This window comes from Ornithodoros turicata, chromosome 8 (genome assembly GCF_037126465.1).
Source record: "Ornithodoros turicata isolate Travis chromosome 8, ASM3712646v1, whole genome shotgun sequence".
NCBI classification, from domain to species: Eukaryota; Metazoa; Arthropoda; class Arachnida; order Ixodida; family Argasidae; genus Ornithodoros; species Ornithodoros turicata.
Window position 1 is genome coordinate 9,252,875 of NC_088208.1, and position 12,962 is coordinate 9,265,836.

Sequence of the window (12,962 nt, forward strand, 5' to 3'; positions counted from 1 at the left end):
CACAAATTATGTGGCGGTCCTATGAAGCGTACGCAGAGTGGCTCAGGCCCGCACTGCATGAGCGCCGTCGAGCGTTCTTGCACGTGTCATGTCCTAGAATTAGCTGCTAGAAATTTTCTTTTAGTACATGGGAGCCCGGTATGGTTACACTAAAATATAAAGGTTATCATCTTCCTTACACTAAAAGCCTAGATTGCAAATGAGCGGATCGCCCTTAATTATCTCTCTCTCTCTCGTTGTTTCTATTTTTTTCATACATAGTGACATATACAGGGTGATACCCATCATGTGTGCATGATTTGTTGATGTGATATAGTATCTAATCACCGTCGACTGGCAGCCAATCTAGTAATGGCGTTTCAGTACTGTATTATGTTGTGTGTTCCCGAACTTACAGCTGGTGCCTATATATAAGTTATCGAACTAATTTTATTGCGAGCAAATATATAAATGCTACAGCTTCTTCGACTTCTTCGGTGCCTTCAGGTTCTTAGTTTCTTCCGTATTCGCCTTTTTCTTCTTTTCGTCCTACTTCTTTGTCGTTGCGGGTGGCTCTACACATTCACCGCGTATGCATATCTGAAGCGGTAGACAAGTATATGTTAGTTGTGCACTATTTGATCTGCGCTACCAACCCAAGCAGCACGCCAATATTGGTTCAATATTGGACCCATATGGATTTGCAAGATTACCAATATTGGCCCAATGTGGGCTGCCAATATTGAACCAATATGGGGAGTGCAACCAGGCGCCATACTGGACCAATATGGGCTGCCCATATTGGCAAGCCCATTTTGCGCCAATATTGCCAATATAAAGTAATAATAAATAATAATAAAGAATTATCCTGTATATTATCCACCACAGATAATACTTTTCTCTGCTCTTTACATTTTTATTTCTACGGATGTAATTGATCCACGTTGCTCATAATTGCAAAAACAAAAAACACGGCATCTCAAAAAAAAAAAGAAAAACGAAGAACTACGCCCGCCTCGCTGAAGGACACAAGCAGTCCCACAGAACTGCCAATGCGAAAGATCCCTCAGAGGCCTTCATTGGGATCACAATATTCTGTGAAGTAAAATTTTCCAACCCGCTCCGAGAGATAACAAAGGAGCGAAACACTTTCGTGACGGTGACGGACATACGCCAGAGCAATTCACACTGCTCGCAGCAACTTGCAAGCACCTAATTTTACAGAAGACCCATCCCTTCCTATCAAACATTGTGTTTTTTACTTGACCTGCCGCAATTCCGTTATCATTACAGCAACCAGCGACATTTTAGCCCCATGAAACGTCAGTTCGAACTGTCGCGCATGCGCATTAGCTGTAGGACGCGAAGGACGTGATTTCGCTCAAACAACCCGCTCGCTCTCAGTCGGCTCGACCGATTGGCATTGGCATCGCGAAGGAAGATGGCGGCTATTTCCAGACCATGGAATGTTAAGTTGTCGAATTCTAGCGGACGTTACATTGGCATTGCCAAGTACGTTGACGGTTTCGAACAACGTTAATCATCTGCGGGAAGTTGTTGGATGTAACGATTGTCTGAATTGGGTATTTCACACGCTTCAACGTTCAATCTTCCCGTGCTGCTCGGGCATTGCAACACGGGTACGTACCATTTTCTGTATTTTCAGTCAATATGGGGTGTACGCGGGCAATATGGGACCTATATCGCAGGCATTTTCCCAATATTGGCTAAAAGTGGGCAATATGGGGCCCATATTGCCAGGATTTTCCCAATATTGCCCATTTTTAGCCAATATGGAGAAAATCTTGGCGAGAGGTAAAGCTTGGCTATACGGGTCCCATATTGGACCCGTATCGCCAATGACCAGCCAATATGGGCCCAATATTGTGTGCTGCTTGGGAATGTGTACTAAGGTGTACTCTCCAAAGCCAAAACAAAGTTGTTGTTGTTGAGCTACGCTACCAATGTAACGAAATAAATCGACCTGAAAGATATTTTACATGCACAGCACCATTTATTAAAAGCCTTCCGCCAACGAAGGACTTTCTTTCTCAGGGTCGCGCCCCGATTGGTTCTTACTGGGTGACGTTCGCACTTGTTTTTTTTTTGTTTTTTTAGAGGGAATTTTTCTACACATGCGTCGTCTGTTCTTGTCACGTGTTCCATCGAATAAAAGAGAAAACACAAAGTGCAGATCAGCAGAAGTTCAGGCAGCCGCAGTATGGTGGGCCTTAAAGGGCTGTGAAACTTTGATAGCCGTCAAAGATACGCCTCATGACAGTACCTTGTAAGAATGCACCAGAATCCGGTTAAGTGTTATGCGGCTAATGCGTTAACCGTTAAGTGTTCACCGTTTCAGCTGCTTGAAATGAAATGACCGGCGGCCACAATTCTCGCGGAAGCGAGGACCAACAACGAATAAAATATCAGGGTGATTTCAGGGGCGCGCATTTTTCAGGGGCGTGCATTTGTCAAAATTCAGGGGCGCGCATCGGGAGACCAAGATTTGCTTGTTGCACAACATAACTGTTCAGTACTCCGCAAAAACCACGGTCCTATTCCACGCACGTTCCGGGGGTTGGTGGCGTAAAATGGCGGTCCAGGGAAGGCTGTCACAAAAAAATTAATTGACGGTTCGCATTAAGTCTTCTCAAGAAATCGCATGCTTTTAATTCCGACACCTCACCAGCCTTAACCTGAGAAGGACTCTGCAAGGGCTATTAGGAGCTGAGGCAATTAAACATATATGCGAATGAACACAAGACATACAGCCCTCACAACGCCAAGTTACATTCTTCAACGACAATTGACAACACAATGACGATCTAATACAGGGCACCAACAGTGGGATTCGCAGCCACAGCCTCGTACTTCCGGTCAAAGGTGATAATACAGTTTCACCCATACTATATACAGGGTGTCCCAGAAAACGTGTCATTGAATTATAATAAAAAAACTACGCGACCTAGATTCATGCGGTCAACGGCATTTGTTCTTACTAGATTTTTGCCAACTCCTGATGTGAATGTCACGTTTCGTAAGTTTAATTGTGTAAATGTTTGCGATCTGAACTCGGAAATTTGCCAAGTAAGGGTCACTTTTTTTACCCCACCAATATGAAGAGCGTGCCGGATTCACTGAAGTTCATGATAATTGACAGTGATATTCATGAGCTATCCCATTTGAAAAAATAGCCGAACATCATGCTTTTCGTAGCACCGAACCATAACGCGCGACGACTTTTTGAGCGCAATCGCTCTCAGTCCGACGAAAGGAGGTTCGAAACCCAGCCCACAGAGTGATAGTAGAAAAAGTGACAGTTCCTGAAATTGGGAGAGGGAAAGTGCGATCCCAGCGAAAGTCGGACGCGCTAAGCCGTACCTCTGTTATCTCTTTCTACGTTGCAGGTGTGGGCTGTGTTTCCAACCTCCTTTCGTCGGATTGACAAGGATTGCGCTGAAAAATTTGTCGCGCGCTACCTCCGTAGAGCATGATGTTCGGCTAATTTTTTCTGATGGGATACCCCCTGAATATTCCTGTCAATTATCATTAATTTGAGTAAATTAGACACGCTCTTCACATTTGTGGGGTAAATAAAAAAGACATTTACTTGTCAAATTTCCGACTTCAGTTCGCAAAGACTTACATAATTAAACTTACGTTACACGACATTCACATCAGGAGGTGGCAAAAGCCTAGTAAGAACAAATTCCGTTGACCGCATGATTCTAGGTGGTGTAGTTTTTTTATTATAATTCAATGACACGTTTTCTGGGACACCCTGTATGTACCGTCTCTGAGATAATGTGCTGAGGGTAAGTGCATGCCCGCGCGCATCCTGATGTGGCTCGATATGCTGATGTCTACTCGACATCAGATGTCTAACAACAAATCGGAGGTTTTTCATGACCTGCCACAGGTTAAACGAAGCTACGGAAGCTTCAGGCCGTTCGGGTGTGTTGGCCCCGACTAACACCCTGTGTACAGGTTCTTAACAAGAACTGGTCGAATGGGCCAAAAAAAGGGTGGCGTGCAGTGCAAGAGGACAGGTGGATGCTTGACAGAGACACATGATACAGATAATTTACATTCGACGTAAAAGTAAAGGTCGTTCTAGTAGCGTGGCGGACGACACTGTCATTGTGTTCTGCCGGGTCTCTCATACACGTTACGCGTCCTACCGGTTAACGTCACCTATACATTACACCTACAAAGACGGAATTTACTTTTGCCGTCCTATGTACTCGGCGCTAGTTCGTAAGAATGTCCTAGATTCATTACTAAGGTGTGCTACGGTTGAGATGTGTACTTTGCAACATTCGAAAGTGAAAACAGCAAACATTTGGTGCGTTAAGTAGGCGCTCCCGAGCGCGAGTGTTTCGGACACCACTGACTTAGCGCGACACAAACACCACTCGCGCACCCGGGAGTGCGAGACTCTGAACTGCTTTTCATGCTCCCGTTTCGTTTCGGTGCGTAGAAGCAGACGACAAGCGCCCGGGTGCTTGTGATGTTCCGTGGCATACTTCCTCTTGAGCGGCTGCAGGGACAACCTTCAAAGTGCATGCTCGAAAGCAAAGTACGGACTTTCTATGTTGCCCAATGATCCGACTACGGTAAACTGTAATATTTTCATAACTGTTATCATGCTTTTTGTTAGTGGACAACTTCGACATGGATATCGACGATTATTCGCGGGAAATGCAGTGCTGTAATGCAGAGATCTTTACGCCATGCTGCCATCTTCACTGTAAACAGCTTCTGTGACGCCTGCTACAAATTTCCACCTCTTCTATTTCATCATGTTACCGTGTATTCACACGAGCGTGTTTTCTGACGGCGCAGCGACTGAAGGAGCGAGAGGGGTAAATGATAAGGCGTTGAGGCTACGCCCTTTTGGAATGCCTACACACCCAAGCAGCACAATGTACTGAAAGCCGAGTGCAATAGGGGTGGACGGGTAGGTGGAAGGCCTTGAACAGACTCCTGAAACTAAGGAACATTGATAAGACACATACCGTCCACCCCTGTTGCACTCGACTTTCAGTACATTGTGCTGCTTGGGCACAGTGATCCAATGTGCTGTCGGCTCAGATGCTGGGGAAGCCGGGGATAACGTTCGCGCTGCGGTTGAACGTTGCAGCATTAATTTTATGTGCACGACGCTTGGTACACAATGGACGAAAGAAAGCGAAAATTTGTGCCTCGCTTTTCTTATTGACGATAGTGAATGCTGCCACGAAAAAAAGCGGTTAAAGAAGCTATGGACGAATGAATGGGTGCTGAGGAAGTACGGTCTGCAAAATAGCCTTCTACGGGAGCTACCACACGAGGACCCATTTGTCTACCGCAAGGTTTTGAGAATGGATGCGGCCACTTTTAAATACATTCTGCTCCGCATAGCAAAGCGCAGAAGGAGAGTATAGAGGCCAATATGCGGGACAGTATACTGGCCAGTGATCGTCTTTCCCTAACCCGTCTGCAACAGGTTCGTTCGAATTATGTGCGCTTAAACATCCCTCTAGATGCATAAAACGTTCGTAAATAAGAGTGAGCGGGAAAGAGTGTAGGAGAGAGTACTGTGAAAGCTGTGCGTCGTCATTTTTTACCGTGACTCCGCAGCAGTCTGACGGTGTTGAGTGTGGTGTAAAGCAGAGACTGCTGTGGCGTAAAGGTCGCACCTTTCGAACACAGTAAAAACAGCTTCACCGTATAGCAGGTTCTGCGCCAATCATTGCCGTGACTGATAAGGCTCTCACTTCTGATTGGAGGACAGAGTGGAGCGTGCACCTTTTTGTGTCAATTGTGTGTGTGTGTGTGTCTGTGATGGTCCCTCTGCCGCACGCTCTGCTAAAGCAAGAAACCTTGTCCTCTTTCTGCAGAAGGGAGGTCTTGCTCAACGGCCCATCTAATAATTTGCTCTCCCCGACGAACTCATGCACCCTCAACGCGTCTCCACCCTTCATCCTCTATCCTCCATCCGTCTTACTTTCTTTCTTTTTGGCGAGCTTGGCTAGCTTTGGTAGCTTCCAATTCCTGCGTTTCATTGGCCCCATTGCTTTAGGCGTTGGACAGGCCATGTTTTTGTGTCTACTACTCATTCCCAGTAAAACGTTCATCGCGTATACCGGTGGCATAGCGAGGCAGAGTTCACACCCACTCAAACAATCCTTATGATCTTTCCTGTTTCTTTTCTTTTTCTCTTTTTTTGGTGGAGGTACGTTACCGTCCCATACATACGTATAAAATTATGGAACAAAACGAAATTCACGAATTGGCACTTTTTGCATATCGCGTTATATAGAAAGCTCCCCTAGTGACTAATTATGAAATAATGTCATGACAAAGCGAGACGCCATCACGTAAGCGTTGCATCTTCAGCACTATAGCTTTATCCAGGGGTAAAGCACGTTACTCTAAAGCGTTGTGGCAGTTCCTAAACTGTGTGGCCGCGATGAATGGGAAACACGTAAGAATAGTGAAACCGCGGAAAACTGACTGCCTTTATTACAACTGATCGTTCTCGTTGGTGCTTGTCAGAACACGATGTATGCACACAGTGGCCTCCCGCGAATGCACTGATGACCCCGGGGTGCTACCATGTAGGCTTGTGTAATGACAGCCCTAAAATATTATACCATTACATGGTTAATTTATGATGCCAGACAACTATGATTATGCGTGACCCGACAGTGGCCGGCTTGGGGATAAAATTTTGCCCCTCTTTGTCTTACCCGGCGTGCGATACTGCTCACACATTTGTCGTTTTTAAACCAAACTGCTAGCGACCTTTTGGTTTGGAAGGCGAATGCTGCCAACTCGTTATTGTTAATTAACAGCAACTGATACAACGACTGCACCGTGGATATGGGGACATCCGGGTGTCTCTTTTCTATTTCAAGAGCGATCTTTTCCCACATGGCATGTTTCCTTGGTACATTTCGGTTTTGGTCATCGGCAAGCTTCAACAAGATCGGGTGTTGCTCTACTTGGTGTATTAGATCAAAAACAATAGAGCTTGTAATATTGGCAACAGAGGGTGGCTTTCTTTTTCGCTTCGTCCTCTTTCTGCGCGTCAGTCGTCAGATTCTGTACCCTGCGAACAAACTATCCGTGTGCTTCTTTCTGACGGACGGAGCTGCTGAACGCAGTGATGTTGCACAAGGCTCTCTGATATCTCTCCAAAAATACAATAAAAACGTGGGCGCTTCATAGATTCTGCTGTGCGATAAGCTCCGCCCGCGACCAAATGGTTGGATGATTGCGTGATTACGCTGATACCTCCTTCTCCTCCTTCAGTCGCTGCGCAGTCAGAAAAGGCGCTCGTGTGAATATACGGTAAGGAGATGTCTTCAGAGCTGCAGTCATCTCTTCCAACATTACTATCGCTTCGGACTAAGCCAACGTGTCCTCCGTCTGTGCACCGCATTAGCAGACAACAAGAAGCGGCATCAGCGAGCGAGCACTGTGCACCGTATATCATTTTACACCCTTATTCGTTCAAAACAGGTCTATTGTGATGAAAACGCCATTTTCTATACCGCAGATTGAAGCAAAGGTGTAAAAAGAGCAGCAGTAAAGGAATAACATCGATATACCCCACATTTTATCCCATGGCGATCATTAAGAGTGTAAACAGAGGTGTCCAAAAAGGTGTTTACGTTCTATAGACCCTTTCTACACCCCATTTGAACTCGGAATATCGTGTTGAAAATGGCGTTTTAATTTGTGAAAGAAATGGTATATTGGTTTGACAACTCCGCTCATTAGGTAATTACATTATAGCCGACAACTTAAGTTTAAAACACAATATTTGACAAGCATGGATGTCAGGAAGTTAGCTGATATCTTTGACTCGTTGCAGGCGCACATGTTCCAAAGACACATTCCAAAGACACATTCCCGTCACCGTTACAGACGAGTTCTGCCGCACTAAGCTTAACGAACGTACCCCACCAAATTGTATTTCACTATATTGCATTGTATTTCCGATATACGCTACCGAGAGTGTCCGGGCTCATTGCTGTCATCGTCTGAAGATCGCAGCATCGTACGCCGCTCATATCACGAGCACGGACGGCGTTACGATGCTGCGACCTTCACCACTTCCCTTACTGCGTCCTACCAGTGTTGCTTCCATCTCTCTCTTTCTCTCTTTTTTTTAGCTCACTCATTCACTCACTCACAGTGTTGCTAGGACTACGAGGGGTGCGTGTGACGCACTGCGCTCCGGTTTAGGTCGTGCGTTGGAAGCACGGCTCGAACTGTGCCGTATCCAGTGTGGTTACCAGACAAGCAAAAACATCGGGCAGCATGGCTCGGCATGCTGCCGCGGGAGCTTGCATCACGTTAGTTATATACGAGAGAGAGTATTTGCACACACAAAAAAACATCATTCTAAAGGGTGTTTTCAACAGAATACTCCTCTCTTAATGTGTTCTTGTTTTTAAACTCCAACTTCAAGAGTGTTTTATGGTGAATACACCTAATTAAAGGATGTTGCAGAAAACACCCACATTTCACGGTGTAAAAAAGGAGTGCGCCACAGGACAAGCACGTGCTTAAAAACGATGTAAAATGATCTACTGTGTATCCCTCCAAAGTTGTTCCATGCCGTTCTGTGGTCGCTCAGGGTGTATCATACCCCCGATATCAGTGCGCAAAAAGAGGGGCGCCTACTTAACGCACCCAATGTCAACTCCGATACAACTCCCAACATGCTGCCTACTGCGCGGAGTCAACCTGTAGAAGTGTCATTAATGTAGTTCTGTTCGTCCACTTACCTTGTTGTAAGTACCTTGTTGTACCTTCCCACAGGGTGTCCCGTCCAGGCCGGTCGCCCACCAAGTGTAACTTCCCGACCTAACAGATGCGGGGCTCCGGCACGGTACTTTACACCCTGGGCGTGGTATACTCTGTGGTAACAAAATCATTGGTAGTACCTATAATAAGTGACCGGCAAGAGTACCCAGGCAATAAATAACTGTGAGGGACACCATACCGCCCATCAAAAAGAAAAAAAGAAAGGAAGCAGGTATGGCCGCATTGCTAACGGTCATGTTTGCATCAGCAATGGTCAGAACCAGGAATATGTGCCAACCGAATCCGCGAATCCACGAATCCTAGGCAGGGGTTCGAGATTCGCCAATCCGAATCCCTAGTTCCCAAAACGGCGAATCGAATCTTTCGAATCCACCAATCATGTTTGTTCCTTTCTTTTTCAAATTGGCGCCTCCGGAGACCGTCGAAACCTTCATTGGCCGACGCGTATTTTCTTGTTTGTTTGCTTTGCTCTGGACTGAAAGATTAAAACAGGAACTCTCATGACAAGTTCAAAACTAATATGATTTTGCTTTTGACTGTTGCTTTAGCTTTTGACTGTTGCTTCAGCTTTATGGCAATAATTCAGGCTCGAGAATTTATGTATGTCTTGTAGTCGATGAACAATATGTTGAACAAATGAACTATGTGGGTATATTTTCTCCCGAAGCTGAACTATAATGTTATTGTATTTTTTTTCTTTAAACATGTGTATCATATTCTGCTTTAAACACTCATTCAGTGTGGCACTGATGATGTCCGTCGCAGGACGGACGAAACGTCTGAGTAAGCCGTGTTATTTTGTTAAGTCGGAGACCAATTTTCGTCTATACACACTTTTCAGTTGGAGTTTTTTTTTTCTTAGCGTTTTAAGCTGTTTTTAAAGAAAATATTCGAGATTCGTAAGTTTCGTGGATTCGCAGAACCTTCCTGGATTCGGATCGTAAAATTCTGGATTCGTCCCATCTCTGGTGAGAACCGTGGTGCACTGTACTTGGTCTTGATGAACTGAAAAAGAACGACATCAATACGGATGCTCGGTGCCCTTAAAAGGACAGCGAAACTATTCTTAGATGTTTTTGCCCTACAGAAGTGCAATTGCGTTCTTTAATTCCGTGTTAGCTCCGCGAAGCAACTGCGGCGATGAGGACGCGTACAGACCTGGACTGGCTGAGGGAGGATGACAGGAAGGTGTGGTGGACGGCGGCTTAGTATGCACCGTAGGAACTGTGCAGATCTGGAACAGCTGCCGGGAAAACCCAGGGGAACTTCAGAAAACATTGCTGGTGCCAGGATTCCAACCTGCATCACCTCCCAGTCTCCTCGAGGAAGGCGATTATCCTAGACACTACGCCACGTCAGTTGGATGAGGGAAATGTTCCTCAACATACAGAGGAAGTTTCAAGCACCGGCAAATAAACCGATTCGTTAGCAGATAACTTAGACTGTTTCCCTGACTTGCGGGGAGCAGTTGCGCCTGGCGACGTGACACACAGAGCCGTGGCAGGAGTGTCGTGCGGCGAAACTTGACTCTGTCACCGTGGTGCCCGTTCACGTCATGCACGATGTCGCCACGCACTGAATGCTCATGATTAGCTCACGCATATTCATGGGCCGTGTTCATGGTATTTATCTGAATGCTACCCAGTATTGATTTATTCAGACCCCCACACCCCATAACACCTCCCAAATGTTCAGTGACACCCCCTAACTTTTTCACCGCTGTGCCCCTTACGAGGGGCGCCCTCGCGATTTGGGTTTGATAAATATGACGGTAACGATACGTTAAGCTGTAATGACGTAACTGTAATAATGAACCCCCACCGCATTCCGATCCCCCTTCAGATTCTGGATAAACCACTGTTATTCAATTGAGTTCATTGAGGTCTTCCAAGCATTTTCGATGGGGCAATCTAACAGGGTTAAAGGAGCTTCCGTGCTGCGTCTCAAGTTATTCCGGATTGATTTTCCATGCAATTATATGCATCGATGTGAACTTGCTTCCGAAGTGTCACAGCAAAGGTGGTAATAGAGATGTAGAAAACCGACACCGCAAATACCGCAACTCAGGCGGGTCTGACGTCAGGGCTGCAGTCTCCGCTATGGAGGAAACGCAACAGAGGCTACGTGCTTACTACTACCAATGGGAATGGCGGATGCTCTGATGTCAGAGCATGATGAGTGCGCGTGTTCAATGGTTCTGACCTGTCAAGTACAACGTGATATATATATATATATATATATAGTTGAAATAAATGGGAGACAGAAGACGAAAGTAGGGGAAGTAACAAAAAAGGGGTCCCACAAGGACGATGACCCCACTCCTGGACCTGACACAAAAACGCTCTGGAATTTCCCCAATTGACAACCGCCAGGTGGCGGGAATTTCCCCCAACCGACCACGTCATTCTCAAGCCCCTTATCAGCCTCGTGGCCACATTTAGCTCTTTTGTCCCGAAGAAGGCGGAGCTTCCGCCGTAACGTAGACATCCTCCCTAACTTTTATGATTTTTAAGTTTTAATAAACCCCTTTTTTGTTACTTCCCCTACTTTCGTCTTCTGTCTCCCATTTATTTCAACTATAATTACGTAGCCGTCCGATCCAACTCCAACTTTTCAAGATATATACATATATATAATGCAGGGAAAAAAGCCATTAAAGGAACAAATAAATGATACTAGACGTGTTTGTAATTCAAACTTACAGATTAACATGGCTTCTATGGCTGCACGCAGAAAAACAGATACTCATGGTACGATGCAGCAGCACCAGAGGACACGTGTTTCGCCGTGTTTGCGGCTCGTCGGCCCTGGGTAGCTGCGCATCGTTCCGAATTGGCAAACCAGGGGTCACTCAGCGAGCGATATACACCTGGGAGGGTGACGGAGCACTACTCAATGCCACAGTGCAAGCCAGTGAATTATAATGCAGGGAAAAAAGCCATTAAAGGAACAAATAAATCATACTAGACGTGTTTGTAATTCAAACTTACAGATTAACATGGCTTCTATGGCTGCACGCAGAAAAACAGATACTCATGGAACGATGCAGCAGCACCAGAGGACACGTGTTTCGCCGTGTTTGCGGCTCGTCGGCCCACGGTAGCTGCGCGTTTCTGCGTGCAGCCATAGAAGCCATGTTAATCTGTAAGTTTGAATTACAAACACGTCTAGTATCATTTATTTGTTCCTTTAATGGCTTTTTTCCCTGCATTATAATTCACTGGCTTGCACTGTGGCATTGAGGAGTGCTCAGTCACCCTCCCAGGTGTATATCGCTCGCTGAGTGACCCCTGGTTTGCCAATTCGGAACGATGCGCAGCTACCCAGGGCCGACGAGCCGCAAACACGGCGAAACACGTGTCCTCTGGTGCTGCTGCATCGTTCCATGAGTATCTGTTTTTCTGCGTGCAGCCATAGAAGCCATGTTAATCTGTAAGTTTGAATTACAAACACGTCTGGTATCATTTATTTGTTCCTTTAATGGCTTTTTCCCCGCATTATAATTCACTGGCTTGCACTGTGGCATTGAGGAGTGCTCAGTCACCCTCCCAGGTGTATATCGCTCGCTGAGTGACCCCTGGTTTGCCAATTCGGAACGATGCGCAGCTACCCAGGGCCGACGAGCCGCAAACACGGCGAAACATGTGTCCTCTGCTGCTGCTGCATCGTTCCATGAGTATATATATATATATATATATATATACTCATGGAACGATGCAGCATATATATATATATATATATATATATATATATCTTGAAAAGTTGGATCGGACGACTACGTAATTATAGTTCAAATAAATGGGAGACAGAAGACGAAAGTAGGGGAAGTAACAACGGGAATCTTACCTAATTTACAAATTCCGATCGGCCATTAACGAGGACCCTGGCATGCTGTCAACAATAAGAAGTCTAACAACCTAGATAAGACCCTGTTGCCTTTTCTCGTTTCAGCCAGATCAAAATCCCCACTGACCCACAAGGACGATGACCCCACTCCTGGACCTGACACGAAAACGCTCTGGAATTTCCCCAATTGACAACCGCCAGGTGGCAGGAATTTCCCCCAACCGACCACGTCATTCTCAAGCCCCTTATCAGCCTCGTGGCCACATTTAGCTCTTTTGTCCCGTAGAAGGCGGAGCTTCCGCCGTAACGTAGAC

At 45.9% G+C, this 12,962-nt stretch overlaps 1 protein-coding gene across 1 annotated transcript in view; it reads right to left on the minus strand.

Moving 5' to 3' along the window:
• Positions 1 to 409: 409 nt before the first annotated feature.
• Positions 410 to 12,962, minus strand: part of LOC135365911 (venom metalloproteinase antarease-like TserMP_B) — a 62,637-nt gene continuing 50,084 nt past the window's right edge. Inside the window, exons 13-14 of the mRNA XM_064598579.1 lie at positions 8,763 to 8,894; positions 410 to 579 (exon numbers count right to left, since the gene is read on the minus strand). Of these exons, the coding sequence (XP_064454649.1) occupies positions 529 to 579; positions 8,763 to 8,894 (183 nt within the window). The 3' untranslated portion in view covers positions 410 to 528. The remainder of the gene's footprint in view (positions 580 to 8,762; positions 8,895 to 12,962) is intronic.